A 21,158-nucleotide genomic window follows, 5' to 3' on the forward strand; every position below is an offset into this window, starting at 1 on the left:
AATAAATGAAGAGGTATTCCATGTTCATGAATAGGAAGTATAATATAATCAAGGTATCAGTCTTTCTGAGTAGGTCTGTAGAGTCTACATAATCCCTATCAAAACCACAGCAAGTTATTTTGTGGATATCAACATGCTTGTTCTAAAGTTTACATGGAGAGGAAAAAGACCAGAATAACCAACTCAACATTGAATGAAAAGTACAAAGTCAGAGAACTGGCACTATACAACTTCAAGATTTACTATAAAGCTGTAGTAATCAAGACAGTGTGTGTGGTATTCACAAAAGAATAAACAAATAGATCAATGGAACAGAACAAAGAGCACAGAAACAGACCCAAACAAATACAATCAGCTAATTTTTGACAAAGGAGCAAGCCTCTCGCATGTCCTCAGCTGGGAACCTGGACTGCAATCCAGGCATGTGCCCTGACCAGAAATCAAACTGGCGACCTTTCAGTTTGTGGGACAATGCCCAACCCACTGAACCACACCAGTCAGGGCCAAAGACAGCCTTTTCAATAAATGTCACTGGAGCAACTGAACACCCTTATGCAAATGTAGAAGCTGCTTAGCTGAGTCAGTTCTCTTTAAAGAACTTTCCCAGAAGTACCTCCTAAAAACTTCTGTTTATATTTCATTTAGTGCCCCAATCTAGAAGGGAGACTGGGAATTGTAGTTTTCTGGCCAGGTGTATTGCCATATTCAACACTGTAGGTGCTCTTTTACTAAGTTAGAAGGGCGGAATGGATATTAGGTGGGGAAAAAGCAATATCTGCTTTTTGGGTTTACTTTTTTCTTTGCTAAACTTTCTTAAAAATTGAGGCATAATAAACATGTAGCATTATATTATTTTCATGTGTACGACATAATGATTTGATATTTGTATCTGCTTCTTTATCTTATATGTAATACTAGTAATTGATTTTAAGTTACTTTTTCTACCCTATACTGATATGGCTGATTTTCCCGCTCTTTTGAAACTAATTACATAGCTCATGTTTATCTTTTTAAATTGTATTATAGCTTGTTGAGATCTTTTTGAATCTTAATTTGGGCATTCATAGAGTAACCTATCCCTTCTAACTGTAGAATATCTGAAAATTTGAAAATTATGCCAAGATGCTGATAGAAGAGACCACTTTTGAAGTTAATGACAGCAGAAAGGAATGCATAACATCCAAGCCATATTTCTTCATTTTTTCACAAGGATGTCCTAAAAATTTTTATCAAATGCTTACCTAAGTCCAGGTGTTCTAATATCTATATCTATATCTATATCTGTATCTATATCTATATCTCTATATAGATGTATGCAATAGCAACAGTGGAACCATTAGAATATTCATTGACATGGAAAAACATTCATGATATATTTTTCACATAAAAAAGATTATGAAAATGCATTATGAACCTGTAATACTTCATTTAAAATCTAGGATTAAAATATTACAGGGTTATAACAGGAATCTCCTTTTTTTGCTTTTCTGTCATCTTCATTTTCTATAATGCATTTTATAATGTACTTGTGATAAAAAAGGATAACAATAACTAATAAAAATGTAGATTCTTCTAGAAGCATTGTAGAAAACAGATTTCTTAAATATAAGACTGAAGGTTAGAAAACCAGGGAGAAAGACATTGGAGTTATCCAAACGAAAAATGGAGAGAGCTCTAATGCAATGATAGTGGAGGGAGAGAGCAGACAGATTTAAGAAATATTTAGAAGGCAGAGCTGGAAGGACTTGATGATCATTTGATGTGGAAAGGGAATGATGATTTATAGTAAGTCCCAGCTAAGAGTGGTTTCTAGCTAAGCAAACCACCATTTGAAGTTATTAATTTGGGTGATGTAAATAAAGAGAGAAACTAGCTTTGGGGGTGGGGGGGAAGATGGGCCAGTTTCTATGGATATATATATATATACCTATGTCAAATCTCTAGTGGCTTAAGAACAAAACAAAACAATTTACTCATAAACCTGTAGTTAGGGCAGGGCTCAGCAGGAGTTTCTCCACTCTGATCTAGTTCACACCAGCTTGAGGTAGTTTAGCAGCAGGGGTTTCAGGCACGAGGAATTATCTGAATGTGTGATCTCTCCCTGTGTGTCTCCAGCATGGTGGCTTCAGGAATTCTAAGGTATTGAGATACACAGAGATAATAAATAGGTAGGTAGGTAGATAGATAGTTAGATAAGAAACAGTGAGACAGGGCAAGAGAGAAAGAGGGAAAGAGGGAAGGATGAAAAGCAATTCGAGGTGATGTGTTTTCATGCTGATCATTGCTTTACTACAAGCCCAAAAAGACACAGTGGGTGGCTTGGTAGGCTGGTATGGTGCAACCACTTGGGACATCTCCAGACAAACTGTATGTGTAATTGTATTTTGGAAGCATTCTATAAGATGGAGAAAGGAGTTTATCTGACCAGATCCCTCTCGTATCAGTTTTCTATTGCTGCATAACAGGTTTATCACAAACTTAATGACTTGAAATACCATTAAGATATCCACTTATGAGCTCACAGGTTTGTAATTCAGAAGTCAAGTATGACACGGTTGGGTCTTTGGCTGGGGGTATCATGAGGCTGAAATCGAGGTCTTGCTCCCACTGAATTCTCTTCTGGAGGCTCTGGGGAAGATTCTACTTTCAAGCTTATTCTTGTTGGCAGAATTCAGTTCCTTGTGGTTCTAAAAAGAAGGTCCCCTGTTTCCTTGCTGGTTGTTGCCTGGGGCTTCTCTCAGCTCCTAGAAGTTGCCCGCATTCCTTGCCATGACTCTTCTCTGTCTTTGCACCAACAATGGTGAGTCAAATCCTCTTAAGCTCCAAATCTCTAACCTCCTCCCCTAAAACCAGCTACAGAAAACTGCTTTAAAAGCACACATGATTAGGTCAGGCTCACCTAAATAATTTTCTTATCTTATGGTCAGCTCTATCATCTAACATAGCCTAACCACAGGATAAAATTCATCATATTATAGTCCCAGGGATTATGTACAGCATGTACACCGGTGGGGCAGGAAATCTTAGGTGCCATGTTAGCATTCTGCTTACCACTCCTCCCATACCTAAATCTGATTTAAAAACCCATGTTCCTCCCTCTACTCAAAGCTACTTGGTAGTATATCTATACCAAGATTGTTTGGGGCAGACAGTATATCAACAGATGAGAGATAGAAATGAAATCATTCTACTTTTGTTCTGCTTCCATGACTTTCATCCAAAAGAATGCCCTATGAATTCTAGCACATAGCAGGTACTCAATAAATATTTGTTGAATGAACTATGAATTGGATTGAGAATAAATATTTGTAAGGGTAAATGAAAGGCTTAACATAGGAGGTAAATAGATTTTAAATGATTACCTAGCTATTTCAAGAGATTCTTTCCAGTTCTGAATGAATTACAGTCCTGAGTCCTGAGAGAGTAATAGGTGAAATTACTGCAAAACTGACTCAATACATGTTTGCTGAATGTCAGTGGACAAATTCATTTTGTTTGGTGATCCTCTGTCTATGGAATGAGAAAGGCTGTCCACAACACCTCCCTTCCCACCAATCACCAAAATGTTAACTTGGCAGCATATTTTCTTTCTTGGTGATACTGTAGGAAAGCTCTTAGAAATTATCTCTCCTACATGTCATTAAATACTACGCATATTTTAAAAGACACAATCTCTAAAACTGAGAGTTTAAGCAGTATAAATGAGTTCATGTAAAAACACTGGAAATGTTTTCTAGAAATATATATTTACCTTGTACTACACTGAGCTTCTATACATGCATACATATTTTTGGATGTGTGTACATGTATATTTATGTTATGCATTGTTTCATAAATATTATTATTATTTTTCCTGTGGCTCTATGTAGATTCACTTCCAAAATATCTGGTTATAATAAATGTTTCATTACATATAAAATACATATATCCATAATTAATTCAATCAGTCCTAATCTGAGATAATTCTTAAATTATTCTTTAATTTATGAATATATTAAAGTATAATTGTAATGTGATGGAGTGCAATGTGAGAACTTCAATCACTTCCTCACAGATACATCTTCCTTTGGTCAAAAGAATTCTGAGGATATTTTAACATATGTCATGCTTTTCTCATCCTGTGGTACATTTGTAAAATGATAACTTAGTAAGAATAACTTTGTCATAGCAATAAATTAGTAAGTACCAAAAGTCTATTATAAACAGAACATTACCAACACACAGCTAGTACAAAAAAGAGGTGTTATAAATACTAGTTACTACCATGGAATTTATGTACAATTTACATATACACAGGACAGAATTAGAGAACAAGATATTATGCATGTTTTAAAGCCTGTCAGAACTGGAAGACTGGAAGAACCTTCAGAGATTGTACTCCTCTTTCATTTTAGAGATAAGGACATTGAGCTACAGAGAGGAGAAATGATTTACCAAAGGCCACAAAGCTGGTTTAGTGAGGTTGTAAGGAAGCCAGTTCTCACAACTGTCTAAGTCAGTGTCATTTATACATGTTACACTGTAACTCACACTAAGAAATAGACTTTACATACATATATATTTCTCTGATCTATGGTGGTGTTGATTATAAAACACATCAGTATTATATACACCACTAAAATAAAAAAGATAATGCCTACTATTGCTAAGATACCTTGGACTCTAAGATACATCCCAATTTCCAAAATGTAAAAAGGTGAAAAAAAGCATCTGAATACAATTTTTACACACAGGTATTATATAATTAAAACATAACTTTTACATGTGATATTATCTATTGCATTCAATTCCTTGTTTTTAAATGATGTCATGGGCCCACTGGGTTCACTTTACCACCCACTAATGAGGGAACCTGGCCCAAACACTAAATCATGTATTGCAGATACACTGTGATTAGAAACCTTTAACATATGCACCCAAGGTGCTAACTGTTCAGTTTCATACTACACACAGAAGAAAATAGTTTTATGTGGACAAAGACCACTTGGAAAGTTTTCAAATTAGAAATAAGAGTTTAGACTTGAAATATGGTGAGAAAAGAAGAGGAAGTAAACAACTGAGCAACTTAAACTGGAAAAAAAAACTCCTCAAATGTAAATGTAAAAAATTCATTCTTTAAATCGAAGTATAACCATTTAATTTAAAATATATAATGCCGTTTTTAAAGTCTCAAGTAATTTCAAAGATGAAAACAATTTTTAATGTCTCCCTTACAGAAAATACACAGAAACCTGAAAAAATTAAATACAAAACTGGATGCAATCAATACCTTTTTCCTGTTCTTTTTGTTACAAATTCAAAAGGGGTCAAATAGTCTGACAGGTAGGTGACAGTCGCCTGAAATCAAGTGGCTGGACATTCTCCCAATCCCAATTTTTCTGTGCTTTTCTTAAAGTCAAGGATTAATACAAAAAGAAAATTTTGGAACCTCCTCCTTGCTGGCCTATGTGAATATGAAAAACAAAACAAAACCCAGTATAAAACTTGCTGGCTGAAATAGTCAATGATTACTCTTACATTCGACCTCAGCCTTTTATCTGTAGTCCTTGCAAAAAGGAAGCAAACAAAAACATACCCAGAAGCCCATTTTGTACGTGTATGTAAAACGTGCACACCACAGTGCGAATGTAATCCCATTAAAAAACGTGCAAATTTGGGAGGTAGGCAATGTCACTGCAATTGTTTGAAATTTCAAACCCTTTGATGAAGATACCATCTTTCCGCCAAGCCCTGGCAGACAACCTTTGGTTCCTGTTAGATCCCTCCCTCCCCAGTCAGCTGCCGGGCTCCATCGGTCCATCCGAAGGGATGGGGGTTCTCCCTCTCTATCACAGCTAAGCGTTCCCAGACCTAGGAGGAACCTTGGATTTCTGCAGGGCATTCAACGTGCAGCGAACTGTCCCAGCTCTCCAAAGGGCAGCTGGAAATGGATTTAAAATGGCAACGCGGACCAATCAGCACCGCCGCGCCGAAGCAGACCTTTATACGCACCTCCTCCACAGGCTCAGCGGAACCTGGCAGTGCCTTACTCCTTGCTTAGGGCTGTAAAGCAGGCGGTTTTTATTCCACGGTGGTCTGTGTTTTTGGAAAAAGAAAATGCTTCCTCGAGTGAAAGTTTTTATTTTGGAATTAATCCAAAATAATTTTGGGTTTGATGTGTGAAAATCTGAACTTAATTTTTTTCAGAGGTTTTTGTTATTCAAGGATAAAAAGAGGCACATTTTAAAATGTCCTCCACCTTTTTAAAACGGACTGTGGTCATGATGGTGTTCACATAACTCTGAAACAGCCCAAGCTATAAAATTAGGACTTGGCAGAAAGGGAGCTCTTAAGGAGGTTAAATCGAGGTAAATTGATGGGAGAGTTGGGCAGTTGGCACATCTGCGGTGTTAGGAAGCTTACGAGGTCCCCGCGAGGGGCAAACCTTTCACTCTGCTAGCGTTGGGATCGTGTGCATAGTGCGCCAGCCGGGGGGTGAGGGGGTGGGAGGTGGTAGTGGTGAGCGGGGGATTCGCATCGCCTCCAGTCTCGCCCCAAGAAAAATGAAGAGGCTGGTGCGCTCCGAGTGCGTGTGTGCACATTGTTTGCACGTGTGCATGTATCTGCAAATGTGCGTGTATGCACGCAAGTTCGCGAATGTCTGTTTACGCCGGAGTTTAAGCATGTATGTGCCTGTGAGAGTGTGCACGTGAGTATCGGCGTGCTTGTCTGTGAATGTGCGCGCGCGCCCGGTCCTGCGATCTGTGATGAGGGCATTCCGAGGCAGAGCAGGGCTGGCGGGGGCCGGCTCCTACTCCTCTTCAGTTCCTTTCCTCTCACAGGGACCTAGAACTCTGCCGCGCTTGCAGCTAAACGCTTCCTGCAGAGTGTCGGCTACGCATCGTGGAGGTGCAGGTAAAGGCGGCTCTGCGGCAGTCACATTCCCGCGCCTTGCTAGGACAACCGCCCAGGGGCGACCTTGGGCGGCGGGTTCGGCGAGGCCAGCAGCAAACCGGTTTGGGATCCCCGGCCTGTCCCTTTAACCCCGTCGCCGCGCGGGAGCACGTGAGCGGGGCTCCGGGTGGCACCCGGGCGCCGCCGCCGCCGCAGAGGCAGTTGTATTTCGAACGCTGCCTCTGGCCCGCGGCCAGGCGCCTTGGCTCGGCGGTCCGCCTGGCCTCCCTCCTCCTACTTTTCCTCCTGCGCAGCCCCCTCCCCTTTATCCGCCCACGAGTAGAGGTGGGCACTACCCCTCACCCCCACCCCGCCACCCCCTCCCCAAACACACGCACACGCGCGCGCGCGCACACACACACACACACACACACACTCATCCCACTTGAATCCTGGGGCAGGGACTCAGAAAACTCCCAGCCCGGGCAGCGCGCACTTGGTGCAGGACGCAGGAGCGAGCAGCCCCGTCCCTCTCCGACTCTCCTGTGCCGCTGCCGCCTCCTCTCGCTACCCAAGGAGGCGCGGTGCCACCCACTGCTCGTCCCTTGCCTGTGCTCAGTGCCCAACGCGGGCTCGGCAGAATCAACCCGTCCTCCCTCGCTTTCCGACTGCCCAAGGCGCTATTTGTTTTCTCTCTCTTTCTCTTTCTTGCTCTGCGAAAGCGGAGCGGGGGGGAAGAGGAGGAGGAATTCTTTCCCCGCCTAACATTGCAAGGGACACAATTCACTTCAAGCTCTTCCCTTTCCAAGCCGTTTCCGAAGTGCTCCCGGTGATCGCCACTCCTGATCCCAAACCGAGAGGGGAGCCTCTCAGCTTCAAACCCTCTTTTTCTTCTCCCTCGCCTTCCTCCTCCTCTCGGCACCTCCACCTCCACCGCCACCGCCACCGCCACCGCCACCTCCGGCACCCACCCACCGCTGCCGCAGCCACCGGCAGCGCCTCCTTCTCTCCTCCTCCTCCCCTCTTCTCTCTTTTTGGAAGCCGCTGGACGTCCGGTGTGGATGGTGGCAGCGGCGGCAGCCTGAGCAGCAGCCCTCGCAAGCACCCAGCTTTCGCTCATCCCGTCTCATTCTCCAGCCCCATCAACCGCTCTCCCGAAAGGTGCTGGGCCGATTGGGGGCGGCGGAGGCGAACCAGCTGCAGCGGCGTTAGCGGCGGCGGCGCGAGGCAGGATGAGCGCACGCGGCGAAGGCGCCGGGCAGCCGTCCACTTCCACCCAGGGACAACCTGCCACCCCGGCGCCTCAGAAGCGGGGACGCGGCCGACCCAGGAAGCAGCAGCAAGTCAGTACCCTTCCCGGGCGGGGTGGGAGCTCCAGCCCACCTCTGCTCTCTCTGTGCGAGGGGCCCGCGAAACGCGGGAGCCCATTCGCCGCGTCCAGTGCGCGGTGGAACCCCCCGGGTGCCCGCGCCCCTCTGGGCAGGGAGGTGGGGAGCCTCTGAGGGCGGCCGGACGCAGGCAGGAGGTGGGGTCGGGCGAAGCCGGTCCTCGGACTTTTGCTATTGTGCCCCCCTCTGAGTGTCGCGGCGGCTCCTGGCGAATGCAAGCGGCCGGGGTCCAACAATCCAGGGCTCCCCAGGAGCTTTCCGAGCCTCTTTACGATTGTCCCGGGGGAAAGAAGGACCCTGGGGCAAGAGTGCTCTGCAGGGGCAGAGCTGGAGGGGCTGAAGTCCTGGGGGTCCTTGGCTCTTTCTCCCGCCAACCCCGGCTGCTCGCGGGCCCGGATCTGGCACGCCGCAGCCGCCCCCTAGGCGTCTTCCCCAAGTTCTCGGTGGCCCGAGACTCGCGCCCTCCCGACAAAGAACTCGTGGGCCCGCCCGGACCTCTTAGGGCTCTTTAAATGCGGCGCCACAGCCGAGGTGTCCCTGGGAAGGGGCTACGGGAGCGCCTGGGTCCGCAAGGGACGGCATTAGCTCATATGGCCAAGGGCGCGAAGGAAAGTGTGTCCGAGAGGGTGCACCGTAGCTTAGGGTCACTTCCTCGCCAGGCGCTCAATCTCCCTTTTGCTCTTGGATTCCGCGCCTCAGAGCTTCAGACATTAAATGTGTTACTTTAGGGCCATTGGCCGGGGGTTGGGAGGAGACGATCAAGGGGCGCCCGGGACCCCGCGGAGTGGAGGGTTTTGTCTGAGGATGCAACCAATTAAGCGTGCAGCCGGCGCTTGCAGGGGTAAGCGCAGCGCCCAGGGCGGGGGGTTTTGTTCGCTTAAACTTCCAAGCCTTGGCGGGCAAGGCTGGAGCGGGACGGGACTATAGAGAACATTTAAACTCCGCTTCCGCAGGCTTTTAAAACTTCTTCGTTCCTTAGCTTTAAAGCACTTCCTTTATGGCAAATAGGCCGATTAGAAAATTATCCTAGAGTCCCAAAGCTACCCGAGAGCAAGGTGGGGAGGGATATCGAACAATGTTTGCTTGCCAACGGGTTAAAAAAAAAAAAAAAAGAAAAGAAAAGAAAAAGAAAACTACTAAGAGGGTTGTACCTTTCTGAAATCATCAGAGGAAACAAGTCCATCCAGGGGCCCCCGTGTTTTCCCGCTCTGCCAAGCGACACTTTATACGGCGTTAGGATCCTGTTTTACACCTCCCAGGAAGTCTCTGCCCGTCCCCCCGCCCTTGTCTCCCACCCGCCACCCAGCTTTCTCTAGCTCTTCTAATTGCCTCCAACCTCCAAAAAATAATCCAAAAGAAATTGCAGTGGGGTCTGGAGGTGATTGGAGGTTTTACCTTTGAGTTAAGGCAGAGTTCACAAAGAAAGGAAAATGTGTCTCCGATGTGTTTGCTCCGGATGTGCCCACTGGCGCTAGTGGTCCCACAGAAGCTTTCAGTAACCTTCCCCAGATTCTCTAAATAGGATATGAATTTTCATTGAAGACTTTAATGAGTTTTAAGTTAATTAGTCTCATTTAATCACCGAATCTGAATGAAATGAAATTTGGTGATTCATTGGGTAAATATTTAGGAACTGGGATATTAATCATCGCATTCTCTTAACCACTTGAGTATTTACTACTTGGCATAGAAGCCATTTAAAGTTTTGCTAAACCTATTGATAGTTTCAATTTCTCCTTCCCAGACACTTCTAGTTTTCTTTACCTCCACCCTTTTTTGTTTGTTTGTTTGTTTGTTTGTTTTCTCCAGTTCACCCTCATTAGAGTTTTAGGAGTTTTCTCAAAAGAAAGTTTTGGAGAAATTGTTCATTTTTATAAAAAAATTTAAATTTAGACTCGAGTCCATGCCTGAATCTCCAAAAGGAAGTGGAGAATTGAAGCAATTATCTAGATAATTCAAGCAAAACCTCCCACGACAGATTTACCATAATTATTTGGAAATTTTAAGGGGAATGGAGTTATTTGGAGTTGAAGAACTTGGATAATTGCTCCAATACATCACTCAATGTGTTGACCTACAATGCAGATATACAGATATGATTAAAAACCATCTTTTCATTTGGGAAGATTGTTGAAATGTTTATGATGTTAGCTTCGTATTGCTGTTTGAGATGCTCATACAATGCCTAGTAGTATTTGTGTAAAATGCTTACTGTTGAGTTGCCAAATGCATAATCATGCAACTTTTTCACCTCAAAGATGTGTGACTTTCTGTCTAGAATATGCAAACTTCTCACCCTTTGTCACTTTTGTAGGGTTGGAATAGAATCTAGTACAATACAATTTCCTCTTTGAACCTTTGGATTAAAAGTATAGTTATTACCCCTTTCTCTAAACTAGAGTTATTACCCCTTTCCCTAAACTCTGTACCCTTATCACTGTTTATGCTTGAACTGAATGTGTTCCAACAGTTTGGTGGAGCAACACATGAAGAAAATATATCTGTAGAGTCAGGGTCAATTTCTTGCAGACATTCTTGCCACAGCAGCATTTTTTTTTTCCTCCCCCACAATTAGGAGCCAACTGGTGAGCCCTCTCCTAAGAGACCCAGGGGAAGACCCAAAGGCAGCAAAAACAAGAGTCCCTCCAAAGCAGCTCAAAAGGTGAGATTTCTCAAGTCAAGTCCTCCCAATATTCTCAATGACCACAGGAACCTCCCTATAATTTTCCCATTCTAGATCTGCATCTAAGTATTTGTCTTAACTGGTTAACCCAAGTCTCATTTCCTACCCTTAATATTAGTAAGGTTTCTAAGAAAATGCTTCACCTAAAAAGTTCATGAAGAGGCTTCAGCGTTGTTTTTAAACAAGCAATCACCAAATAACATGAAACTTAAAATGGAGGTGGGAAGGTGAGAAAGGGGAGTAAAGAATGACACAATTAAGATTTGGGCCAGTTGTGAAATAGTTAAATACAAATCAAGACTATAGATTTCGCAATTTCCTTTTAAAATAAAAAAGATTAATTTACTTTGTGCTTATTTACAAGACTGCTACAAATCCAAATCCCCCTATTAAAGTTAAGTGCTTTGCCAAATAGACAATAATTAGAAGTAAATCCAATTATGAGATACTAGAAACATTTTATGAATTTTACAGCTTTAAATTTGATGATAAAGTATACTGTTTGTTTACAATAAGCTTGCAATATAACATATCATAATCTCCTAAAAAGCCTTTCCATCAGGTTGTATGGAAATGCTTTAAATGGGACAATGACAAGGTTTTTTTTTAACAAATAATTTGACTCACCTATTGTATCTGGGGAGAGGGGGAGGAGAGGACCCAGTCAAGTACAACTTCCAGTGTTCTTTATAAAATTTACATTGCAGTGTAAAATAACTTCATGTTGCTTTTATTTGAGCTAGCAAAGAGGAAATATCTCAGGGTCAATACAGGTATAGAGAAGTGAAGGTGAATATAAAATTCACATTTCTTTTAGCTTTTTAAATAAATGAAAAAATTCTCTTTTATCTGTAGGTTTGTATATTAGTTAAAAACAAAGTTTAAAAATTCAGAAGTAAATTTTGATGTACTCTTGAGTACACCATGTACAGTATTTGTTAAAAAGGACTATATGCTCATCTTTGGGGGATTAATGTTTTATGTGGTTTTCTGTGTGATTTTGGGCACTAACCATATTATATGCGATGGTTTTTATGTTGTAAACTGTCATAGCAACCAGTGATACATATTTAGGGTATAACTATGATTTCTTGTCTGTTTTATTTTAACAGTCTTAAACAGAGTTGAAGGAGCAGATTTCTAATATATTTAAATATAACTGCTTCTCAGAATGAAGATTTGTGACTTACATTTAATTAATAAATTTTCAAGTAGCTCTAAATTACCTTATTTAAAAATGACAATATATAATCTTATATTTCTGACATGAATACTTTGTTACATTTTATCTCATTTATTAAATTAACTAAAATGGCTAATTTAAAAGTTTTTTTATGTTGCATAATATGGGATTTACCTAATTTAATTTACTTTAATGAGATGGCAAAGGGATATATTTGATAGGTAGCCTGACAGACTGTGTTGTAGTTGTTCTGAAAGATGCATCATTATAACATCTCATAGGAGGAAATATGTAAATCTCATCATAAGTAAATAATTTAAAATTTAATCCAAAAAAAAGAAAAAGGAATATATTTCATTTGTATTACATGTTTTACAGTGAGTAAAGAGATGCTTCCATAACCTTTCATTTTGAACAGTTTATCACTGAACAACAAAATCTTGATTGACAAGGAGAGCCGAGACTTGTGCTAATTTACCACCTAAAACAACATAACAAAAAAGTTGATCTCTTCTCAACTAAGGTTTGATTTCTTTTTAGTTACTTTTAAGATAGGCATTAACAATGACCTTACTAGACTACTCATCTCTCTGCTAGTTCTGTGTGCATACATATTACAGCTTCCAAAACAAAGTAAACTTTCTTTTTCCCAAAGAAATATTTCCCTGAAATATTTCATTCTTCCAGACAAAATTGTTTATAAAAGCTCCCCTTCTAATAAAAGTGAATAAATATATTTGCCCATAACATCACTGTTATAGTTCTTCAGTTTTATAAATTACGCTTCATTTGGAGAAGATAATACTTTGCAAAACAACGAATGACATTGATGAATTGTTCATGGCATGTGTAAACTTAAGGTATTTTCACTTTCAAATCAGTATTTATTGAGTTTGCTACTACCCTATATAAAGATGATTATCAAACATATACTTATCAAACATATATTGTATTCTAACAAAACATATGTTTGTAATGATTTTGAAAAGGAATCTTTTAAAGAAATAATGATATTGTTCATAACATGTAAGATAAATATACCCTGCTAGACAGATCAGAGTAGATATGAGAAGTCTTCTATGGTTAATAAATTGGATATTCTTCTGAGAACTTAAACTCATCAAAATGAAAACTACATAACAAAAATTGGTAAGTATATAAGAGAATGGAACTCTAAAATCAGAGGAGATGCAGTGAACAGTGGAACCCTGATGGTGTTGTATGTTTAAACTTTCTTGCAGCTTGGAGTTTCTTTACTTACAAAGTTTATGTTTGGTCTCAGTAACTGGCCTTGGGGCATTTGAAAACAAAACTGCTTGTTGGAAAATTAGCAATGTGAAACTTGACAATGCATGCAGAGTGTTGCAAGACCAAGTGTTTGACTACTACATTAGCAATCATTTTAATTTCAGACCATATTCAATATAAATTGATTTGTGTAATATAAAACAAACACTTCTGAAGACACAATTTGTTATGCTTGGAACTTTTAGGTGAGAAGATAGATCTTCTTAAATCTGTTTATATTCCATTATGACAAATTCCCATAGATGACCATTGTGTAGCAATTCTGTCATTCCTTAGAACTCCAATCTGAGTGCTCAAAATTTGTCCCCAAACCAGTTTCACATTGTTATCTTAATAAAAGAAACCAGAAGTTAATGTTTTCCTGAATACATAATTTATTCATGTATGTGAGTCTTGACTCTTTTATTTATGTTTTACTTTGAGATATACCTGTGACCAGTTTCCTCTTAATTTCATTTTTGTTTTGTTTTGTTTTCCCTCATGTTTGTGCTGTATGGAAATATTTTCACATTACCCATGTTTGGGGAAAAGGAAGATCTTTATATTTGGTTTCGAATTTTTGTTGTAGCTTTTTAATCATAAGAGAATACAAATGGGGTTGTCATTAATTCTCCAGTGTTTAAGGTCACAAGTCAAATTTATGTCTAAGCCCCAAGCCAGTTCTCATTCATGTACTTTTAGGGAAAAATAGATGGAATTAAATCTTAGTAGAAGGAAATTGCATACAAAAAAAGATTTGATGTGTGAGGTAGCCCTACTTCATAATGTCATAGATTTTCTTGAGCTTATTTTGACCAGACTGAGAGAGCAAGGTGCAGGAAGAAAATGTCTAGATGTATGATTTAAATAATGTGTTTAGGTACAGATTTAAGTTACATCTTCTATTTGCTTGAGCAAAGAAGGCCTGCTATTTATTGGATAATAAAAAGGCAGATTTGTGTTCCTTCTAATCACATTCCCAGAAATGTGCTTGGTTTTTCATGAATGATTACTAATACCAATCATAGATACTTTAGGATGAGAGAATGTGGGTTTTACTCATCATTTCGGGTAAATGTTAGAGCATAATTCTGAGTGAGGACAAGATTTTTTTCAGAATACTAGGCTCAGTTACAGACAGTAACCAAAAGCATAATTTTAGGTAAGTCGGGGAAAGATGGTTTTGGAAGTTATCATACAATTCCCGCCTGTGGTTTTACGTTAGTAGTATGATTGATTGATTTATTGATTTTCAAAGATTTTATTTATTTCTAGAGGGAGAGGCGGGGAGAGAGAAAGAGAGGGAGAGAAACATCTATCTGTTGCCTCTCGCACACCCTCAACCAGAGACCTGGCTGACAACTCAGGCATGTACCCTGACCCAGAATTGAACCGGCGACCTTTTGGTTTGCAGGACGACTCCTAACCCACTGAGCCATACCAGTCAGGGCTGTTACTGGTATGATTTAGTGGGAAGGTAATTTTCACTGGGATCCAGGACCCTATGTAAGTATGCAAATGAATTTAGGCAGGTAGAATTAAGTAAAGCCCAGTTATTTTTTCCATTATCTTGATATCTTAGGCTGACTTACCTGAAAAATTAACTTTTTTTTTTTTTTTTTTTTTCACTTTACTTTGCCAGGGAGGACCAAGCCTTACGGCATCAGTAAATTTTATCTGGCAATCCCTTTGAGCTATTATAGATTATGAACCAAATATAGGAGATTCAAGTACATTTGAATTATTTTATGAAGTAACTTTATTTCAAGGGAGCCATAATTCTCATTCTCTGCAAGCTATCATTCTTATCAGCTTTTTTCATCAAAGCTCCTCATTACTTCGACCACAACCCTGGCTCATTTTTATCTCCAGCTCTCAACAGATCATTCTGTGAAAGAATTAAAACATACCAGATTGGTATTCTCTTGCATCTCAGTTCTTGAGATTAAATGGATGATAGAAAGCGCTTTATGTCAATTAAGTCATTCAAACCTATCTTGTCTTTTAGTTGACTTTCTGCAGTTTCCAGAGCTCACTTTGGAACCACATAGCTTGGCACAAGGGTGAAACAGTGAATTTCACTATTCTAGATTCTGAAGTTTTTAATTATGAATATTTGTTCTGCCAACCAATAGGAGAAGGTGAATGGAGGACTTATTATATTTTAGGCTCTTGCTTTGTTCTGCATTGCTTTAATACACAACAATTTTGAATGCCATCTTCTAATTGATTTCACATCGAGAAGTGCAGTCATTCTCTTCTCTAGGGTAGTGTAGGGGGCAGTTTGCTTGAAAGGTAACTCCTATGAACGCTTGTGTCATTGATACTGATTTTTTTTTTTAACTACAAAAGAGGTAGAGGGACAATTTAAAGGAAGATAATCTTAAACTTTGAAATAACTTTTCTGGTCATTTTGGCCTTGGCTTTAATTTAGTGTCTCTATAGGTGAATATGGGTGTGTAAATAATGATATGGGAGTTGATAACGAGGGCTTCCTTGGGTAAAATGAGCACAAACTTCAGTAGAGGATAGAATTTCCTTATATTTCCTATTGGAAAATATAGAGTGATGGCAAACTTGTAACATCTTTTTAAGACTAAAAATGGTTGCACTTAAACTTTGGAAATACTTAGAACTGGATTATCAAGACGGTGAAATGAGGCTTAGGGCCTAGACTAATTGATTTGTCCAGGTGATTTTGATGCCAGTGCACATTGATTTACATTGTTTATATTTTTAAAAGAACAACTGAAAGAAACAAAGTGTGAAACTTTTTATACTTTGGATAGTTGGCTCCATATACTCTTAGGTCTACAGGTCTTAGTCTTAAACTTTATCTGCCTATTTATCTATACATACGTACTGTACATATATACATACATAGAGATACACGGAAACAAAACAGGACCCTACTATGCCTATATATTTTTTTTAGTTCTTTTTTTTTGTTGTTGTTGTTGTTATTCAGATGCACTGATTGATTAAGGATGGGAGAGTTCTGGCTTTCATGCATTATCACAGTACATATAAAACACAAAGAGAACAATTAGATTAGCAAAAAGTTAATAGCTATCTAAATTTGACCCAGAAGTCAGAACTGGATAATTCTCTTGGTTCGCAATCTCAGCTCCTGTCTAGCTTGGAAATGTTTTTCTTTTAACTACTCATTTGTTTCTCACCCCAGAAGGTTTTGATTTTTAAAAATTTGCTGATAGCTATTTTGTTTTATATGGAGCATCTCCCAGAAGAACAGACCCTTATTGCCTTGAAATAGATTGGGTCTTAGTTCCGCTACTTGTGAATATGGGCAGATGGCTTACTCTCCCAATTGTGAAACAGGCGAAGTCATTGGTGTCATACTTAAGTGAGATGATGCTCAAAAAATCACTATGGAAACTTAAAGAATTAGAAGGTATTTTTTAAGGGTAGCATTTTAAAATGTGAAGGGAAGAAGAAATTAAGTTTGAGTACCTACTGAATGCTATCGCTTTTGTCAGGCACTTTACATATATATATATTAGCTCCTTTTAGCCTCTGATGCAGGCATTTCAGTCTTTATTTCAGAAATGAGAAACTGACATATCTAATGTTCCACTTTAGCAAATGGTGGCACCTGGGTTTGAATTCAAATCTCATCCTAAAGCTTATGATCTTTCCTCTACTATATGTTGTCAAATATTTTATAAAATATTTGCTAGAATGTAAACTGTTATCTCCAATAACGTGAAATGCAGGTTGGAAATTAGGTTTTGAGACACCTTTGGAGGACGGCTGTCTACAGCCTTATGAAGGGACTGCAAATATACTTTAGCCAATACCCACAGACTTCCGGCCCCCAAGTAGACTATCAGGCTATGCTTTTGGAGATCATAAGACATCTAGAAGTTTTCTTATTTGTTAAACGAAGAAGCTAGATTAAATGCTTTCTAAAGCCTTACTCAGAAGTTCAACAAAGTTGTAGAATTCTGATAGCAAGAGGGAAACAAGACATATATACATGATATAAACAGCAGTGTTTCTTTCCTTCCTTCCCTCTTCAGTGAATATGTAGTGAGCATATCTTGTGCACCAGGCAAAGCACTGTTTCAGAATTCAAGAGTTATGTTTGATAGATGAATTTCCTTTCTTAATTATTTTTTTAAGTGCAGAGTGCATTTAAAAGCCTGGAGTACCAGAACTTCTTAGAGAAATAATTACATTTCCCATTTAACATTCCTCCAGCCCTCATGAACTTGCTTCTAAGCATGTTATAAAATTAAAGATACAGTTCTTAACCTAAACTTTTAAAAAACATCAATATGAATGAAGACAAGCAGGGAAGAAACACCACTTCTAACAAGATACAATATGATAGCTGCATATACTAGTATAACAGTGCTGGTCATAGTCTGAAATTTCAATTCTTGCAAATCTAGAATTTCTATCCCATCCCACCTTTCACCCCTCAGATAAGAAGGACGTACGTAGAATGAATTTTTGTCTCAATGATACATGGGTTTGCAGTATAGAACAAAATTCCACTTTGGCAAGGGAAAAACAAACATACACCTCCACGGGCATTGCATATGTTGACACATTAAAAACAAAAGGAGCCTCCAAAATGTTTGTCTTCTATTGAAAGATAATATCCTGAAGAGCATTAAATACTGGGGAAAAAACTAAAGCCTGTGTTTTTCACTATGTAAAAACCTCGGGTCTGTGCTGGTTTATAAACTAAAATCCTAACTTGTTTTGCAGCCTTTGAGAAGTTTGATCAGAATGATTAAATAATGTGGGTTTTAAGGAACAATGAAAACCTCCCAGATCGACTCCACACAGCACAGCTAATGTGTTTCTTCTAGATGCAGTCTCCGAAGAGGGTTTCAGTTTACATGTAACACCGGCCTGAAGATCATGGAGCAAGTTTGCTTTTAACAAATCCAAGTGACAGTTGTGATATTTTGCCCTTTAGTTAATGGTGTGAATTTTGTTTTTGAATAGGCTTTTTGTAAATGAGATGCTCATTTTAAAATCATCTTATTTGTAGGGCTTTCTCTCTGAGAGATATGCTTTCTCTGACTTTGAAATGCAGTGAAACCTTTTTAGAAAACAACCCTCTCTTCAACAGAATTTAGATTCACCCTGAGACGTAGCAACTGTGCAGAGAGAGCCTGGTGTAGCTCTGCTAGTCTTTAAGGTTGATAGCCTGCTCCCCTCAACTCCATCTGTCATCGCCATGCCCATTAGGAAGGATTTCTATCTTCCATGTTGGTGGAATTTACTACTGGGCAAATTATGCTCTCAAAGACTAAATCAGACACTGCTTCTGTATTAGGGAATTTTGTACTTGCATAACTCACTATATACTAGCCAAAGGGTTTCTTAAAAGCTTCATTCTAAAGGTGATGGGTGTAATGGAATATTTCCATTGACTGAACCTTCTGTGAGACTGGACTAACCTAAAGGAAAACTTTCCCTCTGAGAGTTCCATCTTATTAAAAGGTAAAAAACATTTCTTGAGCACCATCATTTGTGATGGGCGCTTCACTCCTCACAGGAGGCATTATCTCCATTTCACGTATGAAATCAAATTGGGGTCTTCAGGGACCAGCCCAAAATTCTGGAGCTAAAATACCAGCACAGGAATTTGAATCGAAGCTTTCCAAAGGGGAGTCAGTGTTCCTCCTAAGATAGCTCCCTCTCTCCCTGCGACAACACTTGGAAAGAGGGCGTGATTCACTGAACCCTCCTCGCTTTCACTTAATCTGTTTCATTCCCTTATGACTGACTTTAAGACAGTGCCACTAACCCCTGACAATAAATGACTCCTTTGTGGAGTCACTGAAAAGTAGTACGCAGCCATTCAAAGTGCCCAGTCTGATGGTCAAATAGGCAAAGGCTCCGCCAAGTTTCCTTCTGTTCTGGGAAATTAGCTGAATCAGGGAGGATTTTAGTTAACTGAAATGTCTCCTTGCAGTAGCAAGTGCCTATGGAAAGGCAGCAACACTGTTGGGAGTATAGGAGCCAGTCCTTAGAGCCCAGCAGAATTGGGTTCAAATCCCAGATCCTCCATTTACCAGCTCTGTGTGTGACATTGAGTTATTTACCACTCCTGGCTAACACCTAGTTGCTCATCTGCAAAGTAAGAGAAAAAAAAATAACTACCTTATAAAGCTTTGTAAGGATTAAAATAACATGTGAATGATTCAGCCCTTTGCCCAGGTTATTTTAGATGCTAAATAAATGAACTAACATTTTAATTATTCAGCATTTGGGTTAATTCATGGGACCTGTTGGATACTAATGCCAGGCCAGGGAGATATTATTTGGTGAGAAATCTTGTGGCTTATTTTGTCTGTCTCTCTGTATGTATGTATGTATGTATGTATCTTAGCTAGCTATCTAGCAATCATCTATCTATCATCTATGTATCATCTGTCTCCATCTATTTTTATCAGAAGATTGAAGAGAGAAAAAGGAGATGCCTATTTGGTACTGTAGACAATTATAACCAGTAATTTCAGTATCATTGTATCAAGTACCTACTGGCTGATACCCAGGTAACAAAAGTAAAATGCAAAACAAGTTATACTGACTCCAGGTTACCTATATTTTTGCATTTATATAGCCTTGGGATGATCCTCATATACAGAAGTATGTATACTAAGTTTTCTTTATCCTGTTTTTATAGAAGGAGTATGTGATGTGTGTGTATGTGATGTGTATGTGATGTGTATGTGTGTGTAAGGGATGATAAACACAGGGAAATTACTTAATTGACAATGTTAAATTTAGATTCAAAAGGGAAAAAATAACTGTGATACCAGAAAAGTCTTCCATGAAGTAAAACAATGAAACAGGCTCTCAAGGTGATTAGGTCTGTGTTGAGTGCAGAATTATAGTTAATGTACATATTTATTAACTATTATTTTTAATATCTATACTTTCCATTTCAGGGACAAATACTGATGATTTCTTCCAGTTTTTTTCCCTCTGTTTTAGGTGAGCTGACTGACAGGTGATTGTTTTTTGGCAAGGAATAGGAAATTAGCTATGTAGGAATATGCAAGTTTTTTTTAAGTCTGAATTTTATGACTTATTTACATTTAGACTTGTTTTTGACTAACAATGTGGGTAGAAGTGCTTTGTAAATTGTAAAACAATATATCAATATTAATTTTTGTAACTTGAGTGACTTAGAAACGATGTCATCACTTAAGAAACATTAACTTTCTAAAATACTTTATATAATTATGGATATGTGGCAATAATTTTTTATTATGGATAGAAATAAAAGAAACTCACTTCAGGGGAGCCTTTTAGGGTGAGGGTTGTATGGATATCTACTTACATCATACAATGAAGAACAAAGAAGAATCATCAAAAATGGAGAAGATGAACCTAAAAAGAGAAGGAGATTAGTAAAACAGTCTTAATACCATCTCTGCAAATTGGAACATGCTCACTTGAAACATGTCCCTTGGTGCAGCACTTTATAAATTATGTCAGGTAGGAAACCATATGACTTCCTTTTTCATTTTGCAGAAAGCAGAAGCCACTGGAGAAAAACGGCCAAGAGGCCGACCTAGGAAATGGGTGAGTAATAAGATATAATTTCTATTTTTTTCCTAATAAAAAGTTTCTGTTTATTTAAATGAAAATTAGCTTATTTTATCAATTACATGAATTTTTAACTTTTGCTTCCATTAATCTTTGAAAGGGTTAAGGCAAGCGAAAGATTATCACCACCTTTACCATTAGACTC

The 21,158-nt window shown here is 39.4% G+C and overlaps 1 protein-coding gene across 1 annotated transcript in view; it reads left to right on the top strand.

Moving 5' to 3' along the window:
• Positions 1-6,747: 6,747 nt before the first annotated feature.
• HMGA2 (high mobility group AT-hook 2) overlaps positions 6,748-21,158 on the top strand; it is an 81,435-nt gene continuing 67,024 nt past the window's right edge. The window contains exons 1-4 of the mRNA XM_090275147.1: positions 6,748-6,894; positions 8,011-8,216; positions 10,837-10,923; positions 20,939-20,989. Coding sequence (XP_090131273.1) covers positions 8,106-8,216; positions 10,837-10,923; positions 20,939-20,989 — 249 coding nt within the window. The 5' untranslated portion in view covers positions 6,748-6,894; positions 8,011-8,105. The remainder of the gene's footprint in view (positions 6,895-8,010; positions 8,217-10,836; positions 10,924-20,938; positions 20,990-21,158) is intronic.

Source organism: Furipterus horrens, unplaced genomic scaffold (assembly GCF_987537825.1).
Source record: "Furipterus horrens unplaced genomic scaffold, mFurHor1.1.pri manual_scaffold_4, whole genome shotgun sequence".
NCBI classification, from domain to species: domain Eukaryota; kingdom Metazoa; phylum Chordata; class Mammalia; order Chiroptera; family Furipteridae; genus Furipterus; species Furipterus horrens.